Source organism: Mobula hypostoma, chromosome 5, assembly GCF_963921235.1.
Source record: "Mobula hypostoma chromosome 5, sMobHyp1.1, whole genome shotgun sequence".
Classification (NCBI taxonomy): domain Eukaryota; kingdom Metazoa; phylum Chordata; class Chondrichthyes; order Myliobatiformes; family Myliobatidae; genus Mobula; species Mobula hypostoma.
In genome coordinates, this window is record NC_086101.1 from 9876317 (window position 1) to 9899691 (window position 23375).

The 23375-nt window shown below is 43.4% G+C and overlaps 1 protein-coding gene across 1 annotated transcript; it reads right to left on the bottom strand.

Moving 5' to 3' along the window:
* Positions 1 to 288: 288 nt before the first annotated feature.
* LOC134346101 (zinc-binding protein A33-like) lies at positions 289 to 22681 on the bottom strand. Its single transcript, XM_063047401.1, has 6 exons — positions 22241 to 22681; positions 22066 to 22161; positions 20990 to 21223; positions 8667 to 8689; positions 8452 to 8570; positions 289 to 1947 (listed from the first exon to the last, which is right to left on the bottom strand). The coding sequence occupies exons 1-6, from the start codon at positions 22649 to 22651 to the stop codon at positions 965 to 967; spliced, it is 1866 nt and encodes a 621-aa protein (XP_062903471.1). The 5' UTR covers positions 22652 to 22681; the 3' UTR covers positions 289 to 964.
* Positions 22682 to 23375: the final 694 nt, after the last annotated feature.

Genomic DNA, 23375 nt, shown 5'->3' on the forward strand with positions numbered 1-23375 from the left:
CTTCTGCACCCTTTCTATGGTTTCCACTTCCTTCCTTGTGAAGCGACCAGATCTGAGCACAGTACTCCAAGTGGGGTCTGACCAGGGTCCTATCTAGCTGCAATATTACCTCTCGGCTCTTAAACTCAATCCCATGATTGATGAAGGCCAGTGCACCGTATGCCTTCTTAACCACAGTCAACCTGCACAGTAGCTTTGAGTGTCCTATGGACTCGGATCCCAAGATCCCTCTGATCCTCCACACTGCCAAGAGTCTTATCATTAATGCTACAGTCTGCCATCATATTTGACCTACCAAAATGAACCACTTCACACTTATCTGGGTTGAACTCCATCTGCCACTTCTCAGCCCAGTTTTACATCCTATCGATGTCTCTCTGTAACCTCTGACAGCCCTCCACACTATCCAAAACACCAACAACCTTCGTGTCATCAGCAAATTTACTAACCCATCCCTCCACTTCCTCATCCAGGTCATTTATAAAAATTGCAAAAAGAAGGCTAGAACATATCCCTGAGGCACACCACTGGTCACCGACCTCCATGCAGAGTACAACCACTCTTAGCCTTCTGTGGGCAAGCCAGTTCTGGATCCACAAAGCATGTCCCCTTGGATCCCATGCCTCCTTACTTTCTCAATGAGCCTTGCATGGGGTAACTTATCAAATGCCTTGCTAAAATCCATATACACTACTTCTACATCAACCACCTTGATCTCCCTCTTCCACTCAGCACAACCACCACTTGCCCCAGTTAACTCTGCCGGTGGACTTTAGAACCCGGGGTTATCAGGACCCGCCGCCTGCGGCTGCTGTTGAATCCGCAGCGTTTCTCTTCCGTTGATGTATGAAGTGAACAAGTTAAAATTAATGGATCGATAATTCTCACATCGTGTTTATTTCACTCTCTACACGTTTATATTTACATTGACTTACTCCTGATGCTGGTCCCAGACCCGACCCATTTACAGACCCGGAGCGGAACTGGAGCAGATTCTCAGCCACTTGTTTTCATCCCAAGTCGCGAAGAAAGGATAAAGTTTCTCTGTGAATTTATTCCCAGTGAAGGTGTGGAGATGGGACTTGGTCTCCGCGTTGTAAAATGAAACTGTCCCAGACTCGTAACTAAGATAAACTCCCACCCTCCCGGGGATGGGACCGGCAGGGAGACGGGACACAGGGGAGGTGAGAACATTGATCATGTGATCATCCCGCCTGATGATCCAGAATCCAGTCTCCGGTCTCAGTCCGACCCATCTTTTCCTCTCAACGGACTCTGCGGCGACTCCCAGACTCCAGTCACCATTCCCCACCACCTCCACCTCCCAGTAGTATCTCCCCAATGCGAATCCCTCCGATCCCAGCACAATTCCCCCCACTTGCGATGCCTCATTCCCTTTCAAGTCCACCACGCCCTCTGACTCCACATCCTCTTCCAACTCCACATCCCCCTCTGACTCCACATCCCCCTCTGACTCCACATTCCCTTCCGACTCCACATCCTCTTCCAACTCCACATCCCCTTCCGACTCCACATCCCCTTCTGACTCCACATTCCCTTCCGACTCCACGTCCCCTTCCGATTCCTCATTCCCTTCCCACTCCACATTCTCTTCCCACTCCACATTCTCTTCCCACTCCACATTCTCTTTCCACTCCACACCCCCTTCCGACTCCACGTCCCCTTCTGACTCCTCATTCTCTTCCCACTCCTCATCCATTTCCGACCCCTCATCCCCTACCGACTCCACGTCACCTTCCAACTCCACATCTCCCTCCAATTCCACATCCCCTGCCGATGAGTGCTCGGAGCGGAGGCATTCATAGTCTGTGAACCTCTTCCCGGTGTCAGGGAGATCCCTCCAGGTCCCGGTGAATCTCACACTCTTCCGATCCTCAGACACCTCAAGCGCTGGATGCGCCGTTTCCACATCCAGGGTGACAGAGACTGGGGGGAGAAGCAGAGAATTAGAGAGTCCCCAGGGATTCGGGGGAGACCCATGCAGCGCGGCCCCAGGACTGGGGGAGGGGCCGCTGGGCCTCAGGTCACAGTCGGGTAGCCAACAGAAACCATTCCCGGACATTCACCCCATCTATAGCGAATGCACAATCAACATTTTCCGGGTTTTTCCTCCGGAATGGAGAGCAGAGTTTTCCCATTCAACGCACACTCACAGTTCTGGAGGAGGTCGAGCAGCATGCGTGGAGGGAGATGACAACTGATGTCTCAAGCCGAGACCTTTCATCAAGAATGGAAAAAAAGATGGGAGATAGCCAGTGGAAACGGATGTGAGGAAGGAATGGAAGAAAAGCCAGATGCAGATAAGGATGGGGTGACTGAATAAGTGAGACGTTTAAAGCGGAAGTCAGGGAGGCTTTTCAGCCGAATTCAGCAGTGCTAACCAAAAGGAGAAACTGGATAAGTTGGGGATATTTCCCTGGATCGTTGGATGTTGAGAGGTGACCCGTTATTGAGGTATATAGTATCATGAGGGGCAGAGGTAAGATGTCGACTCGTCTTCTTCCCCAGAATGGGGAGTCCAAAACCAGAGGGCATAGAGTGAATGTGAGAGGGCAATGTTTTTAAGGCCTCAACAGGGCAACTTTCTCACTGTGAGGGAGGTGGGAATATGTGGAACTCGCAGCCAGAGGAAGCCATAGAAACATGTGTCATTAAAGTAATTTAAAATAAATTTAGACATGTACAATGATAGGAAATAGTTAGAAGGATATGGGACAAACACATGGAAATCCCTGAACTCCTCCATCCTGATCAAAAAGGCGCAACAGTGCCTTTATTTCCTGCGGAGCATGAAGAAAGCTCACCTCTGTCCCAGGATACTGACGGACTTTTACCGCTGTACCATTGAGAGCATACTCACCAACTGCATCTCAGTGTGGTATGGCAATTGTCCCATATCGGACCGCAAAGCACTCCAGCGTGTGGTGAAAACTGCCCAGTGGATTATTGGCACCCAATTGCCCACCATTGAGAACATCTACCATAAACGCTGCCTGGGCAGGTGGAAAAGCATTATCAGGGATGCATCTCACCCTAACCATGGACTTTTTACTCTCCTCCAGCAGGCACAGGAAGAGCTTTTTCCCTGAGGCTGTGACACTGCTGAACCTCTCATCACAGCGCTAAGCAGTATTGCACCCGTATTGTACTGTCTCAGTACTTTTATATTTGTGTGCTGTAGCACTTTATTTATTCACAGTTATTTTGTAATTAACATTATTCTTTGCATTTCTGGTCAGATGCTAAATGCATTTCATTGGCTTTGTATCTCTACTTGGCACAATGACAATAAAGTCTAATCTAATCTAAATGGGACTCTCTCAGGAACATACAAGTCTTCAGCACATTACAGGCCTTTCGGCCCACAATGTTGTGCCTACTCTAGAAACTGCCTAGAATTTCCCTAGTGCATAGCCCTCTATTTATCTAAGCTCCACTTACCTATCTAAGAATCTCTTAAAACAGGGGTCCCCAACCTTTTTTGCACCGCGGACCGGTTTAATATTGACAATATTCTTGCGGACCGGCCGACCGGGGTTGGGGGGAGGGTGGTGTTTAGGTAGGGTTAAACTCACCTCAACATGCCTTTTACAGTTAGAGTTGCCAACTTTCTCACTCCCAAATAAGGGACAAAAGTAGCAGTCAAATCCCGGGACACTTTACCCCAGGAAAGACGACCATGACCATGAAGCCTTGAGCGAGCACCTGTGTGCGCATGCGCATACGTGATGAGCACATGCACGTACGTGCCGATTTTTTCCCCCACAAATCGGTTTTGCCTTCATCTTCCCGACTATACGATACTTACATTATTTCTGCTATATATAGGCTGTGTATTTATCATATCATTCCTGCTTTTACTATATGTTAGTGTTATTTGGTATGATTTGGTAGGTTTTTTTTGGCTCTGGGAACACTCAAAAATTTTTCCCATATAATTAATGGTAATTGCTTCTTTGCTTCACGCCATTTCAGCACAAAAGGTTTCATAGGAATGCTCTACCTTAGCGGGGGAAATACGGGACAAGGGTGGTCCGTATGGGACAAACCAATTTAGCCCAATATACGGGATGTCCCGGCAAATACGGGACAGTTGGCAACCCTACGTTCAAGTTCAACAGTGCGTGACAGGGAATGAGGAGAGGTGCAGCTGACTCATATCGTTTCATATTACCAAATCATATCGTTTCCTCGTGGCCCGGTAGCACATGCTCTGCGGCCCAGTACTGGTCCGCAGCCCGGTGGGTGAGGACTGCTGTCTTAAAAAACCCTATTGTATCCACCTCCACCACTGTCACCAGCGGTATATTCTGTGCACTCACCACTCTCTGTGTGAAAAAATAACCCCTGACATCCCCTCTGCACCTACTTCCAAGCACCTTAAAATATACCCCTTATGTTAGCCATTTCAGTCCTGGGGAAAAGCCTCTGGCTATCCTTACGATCAATGCCTCTTATACATCTTATACACCTCTATCAGTTCATTTCTGATCCCCTGTTGCTCCGAGGAGAAAGGGCCAAGTTTACTCAAACTACTTTCATAAGGCACAGTGGTCACCGACCTCCATGCAGATATGAACTATCTACAACCTCCCTTTCCCTTCTGTGGGGAAGCCAATTCTGGATCTGCAAAGCACGGGGTCTCCTTGGATTTCATGCCTCCTTACTTTTTGAATGAACCTTGCATGGGGAACCTTATCAAATGCCTTACTGAAATCTATATACACTACATCCACTGCTCTACCTTCATCAACATGTTTTGTTACATCCTTAAAAAATTCAGTCAGGCTCGGAAGGCACGACCTGCCCTTGATGACACCATGCTGATATCAGATTATGTCTCTCCAAATGCTCATAAATCCTGCTTCTCAGGATCTTCTCCAACAACTTGCCCACCACTGAAGTAAGACCCTCTGGCCTATAATTTCCAGGGTTATCTCTACTCTCTTTCTTGAACAAGGGAACAACATTTGCAACCCTCCAATCCTCCAGTACTTCTCCTTTCCCTATTGATGATGCAAAGATCATCACCAAAGGCTCAGAAATCTCCTCACTCACTTCTCACAGTAGTCTGGGGTATATCTCGTCCAGTCCCAGCGACCTATCTAACTTAATGCTTTTCAAAAGCTCCAGCACATCCTCTTTCTTAATGGCTGTATGCTCAAGCGTTTCAGTCCACTGTAAGTAATCGCCACAATTGCCAAGTTCCTTTACCCTGGTGAATGCTAAAGCAACTCATTCATTAAGTACCTCCACGACTTCCTCCAACTCAATTCACATGTTTCCACCACTGCACGCGATTGTTCCTATTTTCACATGTCTCATCCTCTCACTCTTCACATACCTGCAGAATGCATTGGGTTTTTCCTTAATCCAGCTCGCCAAGGTCTTCTAAGCCCCTTCTAGCTCTCCTGATTTCATTCTTAACCTTCTTCCTGGCAAACTTGTAATTTTCTAGACCTCTGTCAGTACTTAGTTTCTTGAACCTTTCCTTTTCTTCTTACGAGGGGTGATTGATAAGTTTGTGGCCTAAGGTAGACAGAGATGAATTATTAACTTCAAACTTTCTGCATAATCACTCAGAGTTGAACTGCATGTGCATGTAATGAGAGCTGTATAACTCATCTCCTTCTACCTTAGGCCACAAACTTATCAATCACCCCTGATGTGGACACTTTCTGGAGGTCCAAGATCCATATTCTCCACGACCGCTGGGCTAAGTGTGTAAATGTTGGAGGGGACTGTGGTGAAAAATAAATGTGCTAGGTTTTCTAAAATTGACTCCTTCTACCTTAGGCCACAAACCTAACAATCACCCCTCGTAACTGGTTTCCACATCCTTTGTACACCATGGTTCTTTTACCCTCCCTCAATGGAAGATACCTATGTAGAACACCATGTAAATGTTCCCTGAACATTTGCCACATTTCTGCCGTGCATTTCCCTGAGCACATCTGCTCCCAAGTTCCTGCCTAACAGCATCATATTTCCCCCGACCCCAATTAAATGTTTTCCCAAATCGTCTGCTCCTATCCCACTCCAAAGCTATGGAAAAGGAGATAGAGTTGTGATCACTACCTCCAAAATGCATCCCACCAAGAGATCTGACACTTGACCAGGTACATTTCCCAATACCAGATCAATTACAGCCTCTCCTCTAGTTGGCTTATCTACATATTGCATCAGGAAACATTCCTGGACATACCTAACAAACTCCACCATATCTAAACCCCTTGCTGTAAGGAGATGCCAGTCGATATTCGGAAATCACAATCACAACAACCCTTTAATTATCGCACTGTTCCAGAATCTGCCTCATTATCTACTCCTCGATGTCCCTGTTATTATTAGTGGGTCTATAAAAACACCCAGTGGAGTTATTGCCCCTTCCTGTTTCTAACTTCTACCCACAGAAACTCAGCAGATAATCCATGACTTCCTCCTTTTCTGCAGCCGTGACACATGATTAGCTCTGCCACGCCTCCACCTCTTTTGCCTCCCTCCCTGTCCTTCTTGAAACATCGAAAGCCTGGCATACTCAGCAGCCATTCTTGCTCCTGAGACATCCAAGTCTCTATAATCACCATGACATCAGAGTTCCACATATTAATCCACGTTCTAAGTTCATCCGCCTTGTTTATGATACTACTTGCATTAACTTAGACACATCTCAAACCATCAGGCTGAATTCATATTTGCTCTATCATCTGCCTATTCCTCCTCACAAACTCTCTGCAAGGTCTCTACTTGAGCACCAACTGCCCCATCCTTTGCTTTCCACTTTGGTTCCCACCCCCCTACAAATCTAGTTTGAACCCTCCCCAATAGTATTAGCAAACCGCCCTGCCAGGATATTGGTCTCTCTTGGATTCAAGTGCAACCCGTCCTTTTTGTACAGGTCGCACCTGCCCCAGAAGAGGTCCCAATGATCCAGAATCTGAATCCCTGTCCCCTTCTCCAATTCTTCAGCCACGCATTTATCTGCCACCTCATTCTGTTACTATCCTCACTGTCGCGTGGCACAGATTACTACCCTTGATGTCCTGCTTCTCAGCTTCCTTCCTAACTCCCTGTATTCTCAGGATTTCTCCCTTTTTCAACCTATGTCATTGGTAACAATATGTACCATGATCTCGGGCTGCTCATCCTCCCATTTCAGGATGCGCTCAGAAACATCACAAACCCTGGCGCCTGGGAGACAAACTACCAACCATGTTTCTTTCTCACACCCACAGAATCACCCATCTGTCCCGCTAACTATACAGTCCCCAAGACATCTTAGTCCAGATGGATGAGATGGGCCGTGGGTTCATCATCTGCCAAAACCCCTCCCATATTATCCTCCTGAGGAATCTCACCCTGGAGTCTGTCTGTGAACTGTAGATGTGATGCCAGTTCAGAGGACAGTTCAGTTCCACAAAACAAGCACATTGGATAAAGGCAGAACATTTCATTCTCAAATGTAAACTTGTGTCTATGTCTCTGACGATGTGTCCCAGTCTGATGATGCATGTGGATATGTCATCGTGGTTTTCTCTATGTGTGTGTGTGTTGACTGAGGAAAATATCAGTGTGTACATATTGAAGGTGAGTGTGCACAGAAGTATTTATGTTACAGTGTGTCATCACATGTCCAGTGTGTGTTCACAATGTATGACATGTGTGAGTTGCTCAAGTAAAATTGTTCACTCTGTCTGAAGAGAATGGCTTCCACGTTACTGAGGGAACTAACAATGTGCAATGCTGAGGCTCTGACTACAATCTATCAATCATCCTTGTGCATGTGTGTGAGGGAGATTTGCCAGGCTGGTTACATGAGGGAGATTTGCCAGGCTGGTTACATGAGGGAGATTTGCCAGGCTGGTTACATGATCTTCTCCCATCGTTCACCGAGGTCAATGCTGATCAGTGTGTCCGGGCTCAGTCTGACGATGCGTCAATGTGGTGGTTTGATAACAACAGTGAGACTCGCGAGTCCAGCAGGGGGCAGAGTTGAGTCAATCAGACTGCGGTCACGGACAGGTCAGACAGGGTGAGTGGCTCGAAGGACTGGTGTATTTTTCTGACAATCCCTGTCACCACAGTGATACCAGCTTTCCTCTCCTTTAATGCCATTAACTGAATATTAACTCCAGAGCTACTGTTTCAGAATTCAAACTTATGCTTTAGTGTGTTTGTCCAGTGCGAATGGGATCACGATGCAGTGGTTCGCCTCACAGTCCCATTAATTGGTTGTATTTTGCCCCAGTGTTGGTGTGGGCAGGGGTCTGACATCTCCAGCTGACCACGTGACAATGATGCCACCCAGCAGGTGGGGTTGGTGCCGAAATATACTTCACTTCCCCTTCAGCCTATTATTGCAGCCAAATTTTGTGTCTAATTATAACTTAATTGTGTCTCATAAAGAAGGAGAAATGAATTTCACTTTACCTCGTTTAATGCCGTCAATCAATTCTCCTAATTCTGTGTTGAACAAATAGGGGTGATGGAATTTTTCAGCCAGTAGGGCACCATCTGTCACTGACAATGTCTGGGTGTCATCATTGATCCTGTAAATATTATACAGCTGGTTATAAACTGAGCATCAGTGATATTTGAACTATTTTACAAATCCATACAGAGTTTCAGTGAAGACCATGTCCTACCTCCTCTTCCGACGAGCTTCCTCCTGAAATAAATAAAACACAGATTGAGACTGACAGTCAGTATCCTGACAGCAGGAATTTGAGGTAAGTTTTTACAAGCTCCTGAAAATTCCCACTGACACAAATGGCGAAAGAGGGACACAGAACCACTGGAGAAAGTAAAAGGAATGTTTATGAAAATTATACCATAACTCAGAGGATGGAACTTACAGGAGAGACTGGACATTTTGTGCGTTCTTATCTGGATATGATGTCAGGGAGGATCAGGCATAGGAATTTGGCATTCCGAATGCATTTGATGGGGTGGGAGTGGAGAAAATGCTTCTGCTTCTGTGGAGACTAAGTGTGACCCAGGTAAATTGCATCCAAAGTTGTAATGTTAGAAAGTTCTACCTGTGGAGGAATGAAAACGAGGTTTACCAATTTTAAAAAAAGAAGAATTTGGAAAAAAAATGCTACACGAGGGTGAGGCGGGCTGGACACAGGACGGACAAGGAGAGAAAAGCAGCAACGATTAGAAGCTGAAGACATGAACTGTTAAGTGGAATTAGTAGTCAGTATATTTACCCTTCTAATTTGAAACCCTCAGGGTGAAACACCTGGAGGAGAGACAAAAGCGATAAAAGATTTATTGAAGCTACAGCTATGACATGCAGCAGTTTTAACGAGAATATATCGGCAGAGATTAGTGTCCAACATCCCTGCCGTGTAGTCTGGAATTAGTTCTGCAAAATCATACCAAGAGATTTGGTCAAGTTTTTGTACAAGTTTGTGAACTGACTTACTGTGGATGATAAACTATTTCATTCCAATGAAACAAGAAACAAAATGGCGAGCCACCCAGGATGAAGAACCAGTGCGGGAACGAAACGTGTAATGACGCAGAGGATTTAATATGTTTGGATGTATTAAGTTATTTTCATTCGAAGAATCCGAATTTGATTTTAAGACTATAAGACCATAAGTCATAGGAGCAAACGTAGGCCATTTGGCATATCGAGTCTGCTCCGCCATTCAATCATGGGCTGAACCGATTCTTCCAGTCATCCCCACTCCCCTGCCTTCTCCCCATATCCTCTGATGCCTTGGCTAATCAAGAACCTATCTATTTGTGCCTTAAATACACCCAATAACTTGGTCTCCTCAGCCGCTCATGGCAACAAATTCCACAAATTTACCGCCCTCTGACGAAAGTATCTCCGCATCTCTGTTCTAAATGGACGTCCTTCAATCCTGAAGTCATGCCCTCTTGTCCTAGACTCCAGTACCATGGGAAATAACTTTGCCATATCTAATCTGTTCAGGCCTTTTAACATTTGGAGTGTTTCTATGAGATCCCCCTCATTCTCCTGAACTCCAGGGAATACAACCCAAGAGCTGCCAGACGTTCCTCATATGGTAACCCTTTCAGTCCTGGAATCATTCTCGTGAATCTTCTCTGAACCCGCTCCAATGTCAGTATATCCTTTCTAAAATAAGGAGCCCAAAACTGCACACAGTATTCCAAATGTGGTCTCACGAGTGCCTTGTAGAGCTTCAACATCACATCCCTGCTGTTATACTCTATACCTCTAGAAATGAAGGCCAACATTGCATTCGCCTTCCTCACCACCGACTCATCCTGGAGGTTACCCTGCACAAGGACTCCCAGGTCCCTTTGCATCTCTGCATTTTGAATTCTCTCCCCATCTAAATAATAGCCTGCCTATTTATTTCTTCCAGAAAGTGCATGACCATACACTTTCCAATATTGTATTTCATTTGCCACTTCTTTGCCCATTCCCCTAAACTATCTAAGTCTCTCTGCAGGCTCTGTTTCCTCAACACTACCCGCTCCTCCACCTATCTTAGTATCATCGGCAAAATTAGCCACAAATCCATTAATCCCACAGTCCAAATCATTGACATACATTGTAAAAAGCAGTGCTCCCAACACCAACCCCTGTGTAACTCCACTGCTAACCAGCAGCCATCCAGAATAGGATCCCTTTGTTCCCACTCTCTGTTTTCTACCAATCAGCCAATGCTCCACCCACACTAATAACTCTTTTGTAATTCCATGGGCTCTTATCTTGCTAAGCAGCCTCATATGCGGCACCTTGTCAAAGGCCTTTTGAAAATCCAAGCATGACACATCTACTGCATCTCCTTTGTCTATGCTGCTTGTAATTTCCTCAAATAATTGAAGTAGGTTAGTCAGGCAGGATTTTCCTTTCAGGAAACCATGCTGGCTTTGGCCTATCTTGTCATGTGTCTCCAGGTACACTGTAATCTCATCCCTAACAATTGATTCCAACAATTTCCCACCCACTGATGTCAGGCTAACAGATCTATAATATCCTTTCTGCTTCCTCCCACCCTCCTTAAATAGCGGTGTTACATTTGCAATTTTCCAGTCATCAGGTACAATGCCAGAATATATTGATTCATGAACGATGATTGCTATTTCCTCCGCAATCTCTCCAGCTACTTCCTTCAGAACCCGAGGGTGCATTCCATCAGGTCCAGGAGATTTATCCACCCTCAGACCATTAAGCTTCCTGAGCACCTTTTCAGTAGTAATTTTCACTGCACATACTTCACTTCCCTGACACTCTTGAATGTCCAGTATACTGCAGATGTCTTCCACTGTGAAGACTGATACAAAATACGCATTCAGTTCCTCTGCCATCTCTGTGTCTCTCATTACAGCTTATGGGGTGTTAGCTTTCATAAATCAAGGGATAGAGTTTAAGAGTCGCGGGGTAATGATGCAACTCTATAAAACTCTGGTTAGGCCACAGTTGGTGTACTGTGTCCGGTTCTGGTCGCCTCACTATAGGAAGGATGTGGAAGCATTGGAAAGGGTACAGAGGAGATTTACCAGGATGCTGCCTGGTTTAGAGAGTATGCATTATGATCAGAGAATAAGGGAGCTAGGGCTTTACTCTCTGGAGAGAAGGAGAATGAGAGGAGACATGATAGAGGTAAACAAAATATTAAGTGGAATAGATAGAGTGGACAGCCAGCGCCTCATCCCCAGGGCACCACTGCTCAATACAAGAGGACATGGCTTTAAGGTAAGGCGTGGGAAGTTCAAGGGGGATATTAGAGGAAGGTTTTTATTCAGAGAGTGGTTGGTGCGTGGAATGCACTGCCTGAGTCAGTGGTGGAGGCAGATACACTAGTGAAATTTAAGAAACTACTAGACAGGTATATGGAGGAAATTAAGGTGGGGGGTTATATGGGAGGCAGGGTTTAAGGGGCGGCACAACATTGTGGGACGAAGGGCCTGTACTGTTCTACGTTTTATAAGCTCCCAATAAAAAAAAGCCCAGGCCAACCATTTCTGTGTATAAAAGAAAAAAAATAATCGGAGCATTCAACCCCACAGAGCTGTAAATATTTATAAAATAAAAGAAAGTATAATGCCGACTACCAAAACTATAATATAATTCACAACAAATAACCATAAAAAATTGAAGGAGGAGTTATGAAAGAATTCAAGAAATTGTCCCCACACCTTATGAAACTTTATGTCCGAATTAAGAAGTGAATAATGAATCTTTTTAAAGTCTAAATAGGCCATAATATCACTAAGCCATTGAGTTTGAGTGGGTGGGGCAGCATCTTTCCACCTAAGAAGAACTAACCATCTCGCCAAGAGAGAGGCAAAAGAAAATGTTCGACGTTTAGTCTGACTCGAGTGCATGTCTACTTCACCCAAAGTGCCAAAAAGAGCAATCAGAGGGTTAGGTTCTAAGTGGCAATTAAGAATATGGGATTTTTTTTTTTTATTTCAAAATATACTTTATTCAAAAATAAATATATACAATAAACCATTCAATAACTTTTCATCCTTTACATACGTTTGCATTATACACAGTACATATCCGTATTTATACCACATCATTTCATTGTTGAGGGGTATACTCCCCGCCCTCCGACCCCTCCCACTCCCACGGGTGGAGAAACCTATACTGTGGTCCTTCCCCACCGGGCCCTTGCGGTGGCTGCACCAAGTTTCAGTGCGTCCCTCAGCACGTACTCCTGCAGTCGAGAATGTGCCAGTCGGCAGCATTCTCCCACGGACATCTCCATGTGCTGGTAGATCATCAAGTTACGGGCCGACCAAATAGCATCTTTCACCGAGTTGATGATCTGCCAGCAGCACCGGACGTTGGTCTCCGTGTGTGTCCCCGGGAACAGCCCGTAGATCAGAGAGTCCTCTGTTACGCAGCTGCTGGGGATAAACCGTGACACTAGCCCATCCATCCTCCTCCACACCCTCTTTGCGAACTGGCAGTGTGCAAAGAGGTGGGTCACAGACTCCTCCTCACTGCAGTCCTCCCGTGGGCAATGGGGTGCGGAGACGACGTTCCGGGCGTACAGGAGGGCTCTGACTGGGAGGGCCCCTCTCACCGCCAGCCAGGCGAGGTCTTGGTGCCTGTTGGTTAGATCTGGCGATGAGGCATTTTGCCAGATGAACTGGACAGTCTGCTCCGGGAACCACCCCACTGTGTCCATCACGTCCTTCTCCTGCAGTGCCTGCAGGACACTGAGTTGAAAAAACTTCTCTCCTGAATTTCTCTAGACAAGGACAGGCCCAGTACATATGCATAAGAGAAGCCTCAACCCCTTTACACTTATCACAAACGGGACTAGTGTCAGGGTAAAACTGTGATAATTTAGTTTTAGACATATGAACCCTGTGTACAGCCTTAAACTGCAAAAGGCAGTAGCGAGCACATGAAGAGGTTAAGTTAACTGACTTCAGAATTGAATCCCAAACCGCATCAGATAAGGAAATATTTAAATCATGCTCCCTGGCAGTTCTAATTTTATCAAAGGGGGCACACCTCAAGATCACTAACTTATCCCAAATAACAGATATTTACCCAATGGATTGATACAAAGAAACAGGTCCAGAACGTTTTTCTCAGGCTTCTCAGGAAAGTTTGATATCAAAGGGTTAATGAAATGTCTAATTTGAAGATATCTAAAGAAATGAGTATTACGTAGGTTAAGCTTTACAGACAGTTATTGAAAAGTTGCAAAATAATTACCTATGAAAAGATCTTCAAAAAGCCTAATACCCTTTCTATACCAATGATAAAATGTTGAATCCCGCATAGAAAGTAGGAAAAGATGATTGTGTAAAATAGGGCTGGAGAGAGAGAAATCATGAAGGTCGTTACATTTTCTGAACTGAGCCCATATTCTCAGAGTACAGTATGTCTAATAAGAGGATTTACAATTAGTCTGGGCAAATGACAGGGAAGTCTGGACCCGAGAAGTGCAGAAATGGAAAGATCCTTACTAGAATTCAACTCCATTTTGGGCAGTCAGACTGATTATGGAAGAAAGACCAAAAACTAAGACAAGGAATATTGGCTGCCCAATAATATAAACAAAATTAGGCAAGGCCATACCCCCTTCCTTTTTAGATTTTTGAAGGTGAGCTTTATTGAGTCTAAAGCGTTTACCCTTCCATAAATAGGACGAAATAATAGAATCTAACGCATCAAAAAAAGCTTTAGAAATAAAAATTGGTAAAGACTGAAATAGATACAAAAATTTAAGAAGGATATATGTTTCAATAACATTAATTTGACCTACAAGACACATAGACGAGGGTGACCACTGTGTCAGATTCCATTTTGTAGAGTTTAGAAGATTGGTAAAATTTCCTCAAAAAAGATTCTTGAAGTTTCTTGTTACTGTAATACCAAGATAAGTGAATTGATTGTTAACTACTTTAAAAGGGAGGTCATGGAATATTAATGCTAGTGCTTCTCTGTTGATTGGAAAGAGTTCATTCTTGTGTAAATTAAGGTTATAACCCGAAAGCTGACTAAATTTATTAAGGAGTGAAAACATTGGGGGTAAGGAGGTAGTCGGGTTTGATATAAAAAGTAAAAGATCATCAGCATAAAGGGAAACTTTATGCTCCACACCTCCCCTGCAAATCCCCATCAATTCAGCACAGCTACGAAACACAATCGCCAGTGGTTCTATAGCCAAATCAAAAAGTAAGGGACTTAGAGGGCATCTTTGACAGGTGCAATGTTTAAGGCTGAAAGACTGGGATTGCTGAGAGTTGGTCAAAACAGAAGCGGTAGGACATAAATATAACAAAATAATCCATGTAATAAAGCTTTGTCCAAAATCAAATTTTTCTAAAACCGCAAAAAGATAATTCCATTCCACACAATCAAACGCTTTCTCCACATCTAGAGAAATAACACATTCAGGAGTCCAAACTGAGGGTGAATATAAGATATTAGATAAGCACCGTATATTGAAAAAGGGAAGGTGATTTTTAATAAAACCAGTTTGATCTTCAGAAATAATAGAAGGTACAATGTTCTCTAATCTACGAGCCAAAACTTTAGCCAAAATTTTAACATCGATATTTAACAAAAAAATCAGTCTACAATCAGCTTATATCTCTGTTGGATCTTTACCTTTTATCACTAAAAGAATGATACATGCCTCGTTAAATGATGCTGGCAATTTGCCATGTTTAAACAAATCAGACAGAACTAAAAATAATTGAAATGAAAGTAGTGAAGAAAATGATTTATAAAATTCTACAGAAAAGCCATCAGGTTCAGGAGATTTACCCGACTGCAATGCAGAGATGGCAGATGATATTTCCTCTAGTGATAATGGCTCATTGAGTTTTGCTTTAAAGTCGGAGGAGAGCGAAGGAATATTTAAACTGTTTAAAAATGTTCAACATTTAAAGATTCAGAGGTATAAAGTCGAGGATAATAGTTCTTAAATGTATCATTAATATCAGAATGATTCAAAGTAATGTTCCCATTTCCCATTCGAATTTTTGAAATTTGTTGTTTAGGTTTAGAGCGTCTTAGTTGGTTAACTAAAACTTACTGGACTTATCACCATGAATATAAAATCGACTCTTACTTTCAAGAAGTTGGCGTTCAGCTGGCTGAGTGGAAATGAGGTCAAGCTTAGTTTGAAGTTCTACTCGCTTCTTGTACAGTTCGGGATTTGTAGTCTGGGCACATAATTGGTCTGTTGCTTTAATTTGACTAATCAAGTCTAATCGCTTTAAATATGTCTTTCTTTTAAGATTCGCAGTATATGAAATTATTATATGAAATATGCTTTCATAACATCCCAGACAGCCTGGGATGAGATTTCAGATGACATGTTAGTACTGAAAAAAAAGTTATCTGGTCCTTCATAAATTTTACATAATCATTATCCGACAACAGGGTTGGGTTAAAATGCCAATGTTCATTCATTTGAAGAAAACCAGGGAAATTTATTGACAGGGTCACATGATCAGAAATCAATATACTCTGATATCGCAAGAGCGAACAGATGGAATCAGCTGATTATTCATTAGGAAATAATCAATTCTAGTAAAAGTATGATGGACATGTGGAAAAAAAGGAATAATCTCTCTCAGTAGGATGGAAAAAAACACCACACATCAGAGATACCATAATTAGAAAGGAAAGGAAAGAGTGAATAGATAGAGTAGATTTACCTGGGAGTCTAGGAACAGCGAGGGATCGATCCAATACTGGATCTAACCAACAATTAAAATCACCACCCAATATGAGGGAATATAAACTCACTTCAGGCAATAAAGAGAAAAAATGATCAAAAAAGTCCACATCATCTGAGTTGGGAGCATAGAGGTTAGCCAAGACCACCATATTATCAAACAATTTCCCAGAGACAACAATAAAACAACCATTTGTATCCAAAACTTTGTTGTGAAGCTCAAAGGGAACATTCTGATTAATAAGGATTGAAACCTCCCCCTGGCTTTAGCCGGAAAAGCAGAATGGAAGTGCTATCCCCCCCCAGCTAGACATAAGGCGAGAGTTATCAAAACTACGAATATGTGTTTCTTGCAAAAAAAAACAATGTCAGCTTTGAGCTGCTTAGGATGTGAAAACACCTTCCTTCTTTTTACAGGATGGTTCAATCCCTTAACATTCCAGCTTATAAGATTCAATGGGCTAACCATTGTCATATAAAAAAGCATAAAGGGTAGTAGGCATAAATATGGACAAACATTCTAATAACAGCTCTGGGGCAAAAGTATAAGACAAGAAAATCAGGACAAAAAAAAGTCCTGAGTAACAAAGAATAACTAAGGGTTGTATAAATATTATTGGCACTGGGGAACCCTCCCCTCCCTCTAATCCCAAAGCAAGAAAGCTACCAAAGAACAGCAGAAAGCTCTTCAGAAAAAAACTACCCCTAAACCCAACTTCCAGTTTCTGAATATCTTCATAAGCTCTGTTTAATTAACAGCTCATAAAAAATAACCAGAGAACTTATGCACTACGAATTGAAATTGTACATAAAGAAAAAAAAGAAACAGTACCATCAGAGTATTAGACCTAACTCAAAGTAATAATCCAGAGTACCATACCTGCGAAAAACTATTTAAAAAATTCAGTAATTAAAATTTTAATTTAAAAAGAAAACGGAAAAAAAAACCAAAGAGAGAAAAAAAAGTACTAATTGGCCATTTTAAATAGTCAAATCGAGTCTGAAGGAGTCGCCATGGCAGAAAGACTTTGGATAAATTCCTGAGCTTCTGTAACAGAGTTGAACCATTTTTTGTCCCCATTAGAAAGAGTTATTTGGAGATGGGCAGGATAATGCAGAGAGGGCCTGAATCCACAATTGTAGAATTCTTTCATAATGACTTTGTACTCGGCGTGTTGCCTCAAAACTTGAGGAGCATAATCTTCAACAATACGAATGGAATGACCCTTATAATGCAATTTTCCTCTCCAACGTGCTTCCATAATCAAAAGGTTTTTCACCTGATTTCGATGAAAACAGAGTATAACTGGGTGTGGCCAAGAGCCTAACTTGGGCTTGGCCAGAAATGTACAAAGTGAGCTCCGTCTAACTTGGGTAAAGTCGGAAGAGTACCTTTCCCAAAAATCTCACAAAGAAGAAAAAAATTCAATAGGAGATCCACTTTCGATAGCCTCTGGCAGACCGAGGATTCGTAGAATATGCCTTCTGCTCCGAGCTTCGAAATCAGTTATCTTATATGATAACTTGGTGTTATACTCACTCAGATTAGAACAAACGGCTTCCAGCTGCTGAACACAACATTTAGATCTTCGGTCTCTGAGCCAACATGAGAGAGACGTACGGCATAATCCTCCAGTTTGGAATTACTTTGATCCAATTTTGACTCCAACAAACTGAAAGAAGACTTATTTTCGGACTGAAATTGAGATATAATCTCTTGTCGGTGCTGATCCAAAATGACGATAATGTTGGTAGAGGAGCTGGAGACAGTGGCAGTCGCAGAGACTTCTTTTTTCCCAGATTTAGAGGGCTTGAAAGCCATTGTAGGACAGGCGTATTCGCAGGCAGGTAGGAGAACAAAAAAAAAATTAGCAGTTTGGTGTAAAAAAAGATAAGAAGTGCGGAGGTAAGAAATAAAACAGAGCAACAGTTTTAAGCGATTAACCTATTGCCACCCTAGCGGAAGTCCTGAAAGTTTTTAAAAGCTTCCCAATCCTCTATCTTCCCACTAGCTTCGGCTTCCTTGTATGCCCTCTCTTTTGCTTTTACTTTGGCTCTGACTTCAATTGTCAGCCAGGGTCGTGTCCTTCTTCCATTCAAAAATTTCTTCTTATTTGGAATATATTTGTCATGCACTTCCCTCATTTTTCACACAAACTCCAGCCATTACTGCTCTGCTGTCCTTTCTACTAGTGTCACTTTCCAGTCAACCTTGGCCAGTTCCCCTCTCATGACATTGTAATTTTCTTTATTCCACTGAAATACTGACATGTTGGAATTAGTTTCTCCCTCTCAAATTTCAAAGTGAACTCAATCATATTGTGATCATATTGTTCCCCAAGATTTCCTTAACCTTAAGCTCTCTTATCACTTCCGAACCATTGCAGAACACCCAATCCAGCACAGTCCAGTACTGTCCGCAAGAGAGAGAACTGCAAGAACTGATTATTTTTGCAAAGACTTTGATAAGTTACTGAATGAGATTTACTTTGTTTAAAAGTTGTGATGTTGGAGAATTGTCGTGAAAGGAGTTTAAACTGTGTATATATAGGTTTTGAATTTGAAGTTAAAGTAGAAAAACTGCCTGGAACTGAAACTGAAGTTAACTATAATAGACATAGAAGACATAGAAAACCTGCAGCGCAATACAGGCCCTTCGGCCCACAACGTTATGCCGAACATGTCCCTACCTGAGAAATTACTAGGCTTACCTATAGCTGTCTATTTTACTGAGCTCCATGTATCTATCCAAAAGTCTCTTAAAAGACCCTATCGTATCCGCCTCCACCACCGTTGCCGGCAGTCCATTCCACACACTCACCACTCTCTGTGAAAAAAACGTACCCCTGACATCTCCTCTGTACCTACTCCCCAGCACCTTAAACCTGTGTCCTCTTGTGGCAGCCATTTCAGCCCTGGGAAAAAGCCTCTGACTATCCACACAAGCAATGCCTCTCCTCATCTTATACATCTTTATCAGGTCACCTCTCATCCTCCGTCGCTCCAAGGAGAAAAGGCCGAGTTCACTCAACCTATTCTCATAAGGCATGCTCCCCAATCCATGCAACATCCTTGTAAGTCTCCTCTGCAGCCTTTCTATGGCTTCCACAACCTTCCTGCAGTGAGGCAACCAGAACTGAGCACAGAACTCCAAGTGGGGTCTGACCAGGGTCCTATATAGCTGCAACACTACCCCTCAGCTCCTAAATTCAATTCAATGATTGATGAAGGCCAATACACCGTATGTCTTCTTAACCACAGACTCAACCTGTGCAGCTGCTTTGAGCGTCCTATGGACTCGGACCCTGAGATCACTCTGATCCTCCACACTGCCAAGAGTCTTACCATTAATACTATATTCAGCCATCATATTTGACCTACCAAAATGAACCACTTCACACTTATCTGGGTTGAACTCCATCTGCCACTTCTCAGCCTAGTTTTGCATCCTATCAATGTCCCACTGTAACCTCTGACAGCCCTTTACACTATCCACAACACCCCCAACCTTTGTGTCATCAGCAAACTTACTAACCCATCCCTCCACTTCCTTATCTAGGTCATTTATAAAAATCACGAAGAGTAAGGGTCCCAGAACAGATCCCTGAGGCACTCTACTGGTGACTGACCTCCACTTGACTTGAGGATAGGAATTATAGTTGGTTTTCTAACTGATGAGGGATAAATAAAAGGAAATTTTAGTCTGTAAACTTTCAAATAGGGAATAACAGAAGATCTAGTTAGTTGGAGAGTTTAGAGTAATAAAGGAATCTCACTGATTCTAACTAAAAAGGAATTTTTTGTCGTTTTATAAACAGAGTGTTGGAAATTTGAATTGTTTTCGCTCAGGTAAATATTTTGCTTTTTTCTTATAAAAATAAAGCTTATTCCCAGAAGTGTGTGGTTTCTATTCACTGCCTCCTTCCGATACCTAGAACATTCTGATGGCCTATTAGCAGCTAGTGTGATTTTAGTTTCTCAAAAGAATGTGGCAACTAGTCGCTCACGATAAGACTGGTGCTGCACAGGTGTTACACTTAGTCAAAGATAGAACATCAGTTGGTCGTTAACTAATCTCACAAGAAATGTGGTGAAGAGAACGTGGAACTCACTGCCACAGGAGTGGTTGAAGTGGAACAGCAGAGATTGAATGTAATGGGGAAGCTGGATAAACACATGAGGGACCATGGAGTTCGGGGCTCTTTTGCAGGGTGTGGTGAGTAGGTGGGAAGAGGCTTGTGCAGCAGGGAGATTGATAGGAGAGAATGGGCCGAACGGCGTAAAATGAAATATAATCCAATGAAGAAGATATCTGAAAAAGGAAACAGCCAGTGCAAAATTCTCTAAAACAATGAACCTGATATAAACCGATATTGATGGTAAATCTGATGTGTGGGTCACATTCTGCAATTCAATCTCAGTTCCCACTGATTGACAGAGAGACCCTCTCACCCACCGCACCAGACACACTCACAGTCTGTGACTGTAACTGGGTGTTACTCTGAGTATCAGGGGATATTATACATGAGAATCACAGAAACGATCACCAGCTCAGTGCTCTGATCAGAGTATCTCATTCAGGAGAAAGCTGCAGGCTGTCTTGGGAGGTACAGGTGTTGTGGGAGGCTGGATTGGGGCAACAAGAATCCTGATCAGTGAAAACATCTGTCTGGTTTAAATCAGTTTACTATTTCAATAACAATCAGTTTACAACTACAGTACTTGTAAATACCACATTGATTTAAATTAAGTCATTTTGTGACTATGCACACTTACGGAACCAAACTGAAATCTCTCACCATGAGAAATATCACACTGTCTTTCCGATCCACCCGCTCCTGTAAGCTCGAGATTTCCTGCTGAATAGAATTCAGATTTTCTTGAATCACTTGAAGATTTTTCTCCATTGGATTTAGTATCCTCTTCTCTTCTTCCCTGAGATCTCTGAGGACACGCTGCTCTCTCTGAATAAAAATGTGGTGCAGTTCAGCAAAATGGGATGTGATGTGGGACTGAACACTTTGTGACTGTTCCTGTCAAATGAAAGGAGAGGCTAGTTTATTATTTGGTCCCTGATGGATTTCCTTATGACATGGAAGGGTCTATGCAGCCCATTAAATTCAATCCTTCTTCTCAGATCCTCCAAGCGGACCTCAACCATTGGTTGGGTTTGGAGGCTTGTGTGCCTCAATGACCTGAAGAACTATGTTGACTGGAGTCAGGACTTTAAGGTTTGACTCTTGGTAGGATGACACATGCCAAACAGGTCAAAGGGTAGAGGCCAGAGTTAGAGTGGTCCATCGGTCCTCCTGATTGGGAGAGTCAGCTCAGGGCTAACAATCCTGACTGGTAAAACGAACTCGTTACTGAAACAGCAATGACGAATCCTTCTGAATGTGATGGTATTCCTGAGTCTCTCCGGCCAGGACTTGCATGACTGACAGTAGTGAAAACCAAGAAGTAGCTCCCGGCATGATAAATGAAGCCCTGAACACTTCCAGAGATGGGGGACCTTCATTGCTGTCTGAGACACCAGTGCTATAATGGACAGTGAGTAAGTAGTTCTCAGATCTTCGATCACATTCCATCACATTTGCCTGAAACTGATTCTTTCACACTGACCCATTAACTCCCACCTGCTTCACACACAACCCACCTCCACGGGGTTAATTACAGCAGGGAATTAACCATTTATTCAGGGTTTCCTGGCAATGTTAGCCCATTGTGGTCACAGGGAGAACGTGCAAACTCCACGCAGACAGCACCAGTGTTCAGGATCGATCCCAAGTCACTGGAGCTGCGATACTCTGCTATTCTACATTAAAAGGAACAAACCTACACAACAATATTGGAATTTATGCAGAGGAAGCCTTACCCGAACTCCGGACATCTTCTCTTTCTGTTTCTGCTCCATTTTCTCGAAGTCTGATTTCTTTTTTGTGAGAGAGTCTAAGGAAGATTTAACCTGACCCTGGGAATTGAAAAGTAAGTGTGTTAGACAAAAAAGATGACACAATATAAACAGACGATCTAAAGCGGGTCACTTTTACCTTGTAAACTCCAACGGCTTCTTTAACCGGCATGAAGTTGTGAGACTTGTGTTCCCGCGCAGTCGCACAGATCAGGCAGATCAGTGTCTTGTCCGTCTCACAAAACAGCTTCAGTTCTTCTTCATGTTCCTCACAGTGAAGTTTACTTTCCTTCTCTATCGGATTCAGCTTTAGTTTACGAGCTTTCGCAGACAGATTTGCTAAGGCCCAACTGACCCTGAGTGTGCGGTCCGCAATCTCCTCTCTACATTCCGGGCAGGAGTTTCTCTCCTCCCTTTCCCAACACCGTGTGATACAGGAGCGGCAGAAGTTGTGTCCACACTCCAGTATAACCGGATCGGTGAAGAAATCCAGGCAAATGGAACAAATTACCTCCTCGGTTAAACTCTCGACCTGTCGTTTCGAAGCCATGTTAAATCCCCGTACTTCCGGATTCAGGATCCTTTTACTTTCAGGGAGCTGCTGGACCCCGCAGTACCGCGATTGTCCTCTACACGCGCTGCTGTCTCAGGGAGTGAATTTTCATTTGCTATTCAGAGGGAAGGAATCGCCGTCGTTTCCACACCAGTTTGTGATCAAAAACACTTTAAACGGGTCTGAATATAAGTGAATTTGGGGAGAAGAGCCTGGTTCGGTGTAAAGCAGGACTGAAAGGGACATGTCCTGAAACAGAGACAGACAGTTGATATTTCAGATCAGGGGTCTCGACCCGAAGTTTCGGCTGCCCATCTCCTTCTCCAGATGTTGCCTAACCTGCAGAGTCCCTACGGTATCTCATCTACCTGTCTATTTATTTGTTTGTTCATCTATTTATGAATCGAGGGCGAAAGAGAGCCAGACAGGGATATAATGCCATGAAATTGTGTATGTGGAGATGCGGTGACGATGACCAACATGTGGCTGCAGAAGATCCTGATTTCCACCGGCCTTCGGATGAAGAAGCGTTCTGACTTTTCCCCGATGTCGGTCTCGGCTCCAATGGAAGATCCTGTCTCCCTCACACTGGACACTGTGTATTAAAATACACATTATTCACAAGAATACTGTAAACCGTGCAATATCTTTACACATCGATTTACACAGTTATTGCGACAGGCAGTTTTCTATTACCTTCATTAATACCATTTGGGCTGTC

Excerpts from the sequence above, each read along its gene's own strand:
- LOC134346101 (XM_063047401.1), bottom strand. The coding sequence starts at position 22,651 with ATGGCTTCGAAACGACAGGTCGAGAGTTTAACCGAGGAGGTAATTTGT. Across the intron at positions 22,162-22,240 it reads AAGCCGTTGGAGTTTACAAG|GGTCAGGTTAAATCTTCCTT; the intron begins GTAAAAGTGACC and ends TTCAATTCCCAG. Across the intron at positions 8,690-20,989 it reads ACAGTGTGATATTTCTCATG|GAGGAAGCTCGTCGGAAGAG; the intron begins GTGAGAGATTTC and ends TATTTATTTCAG.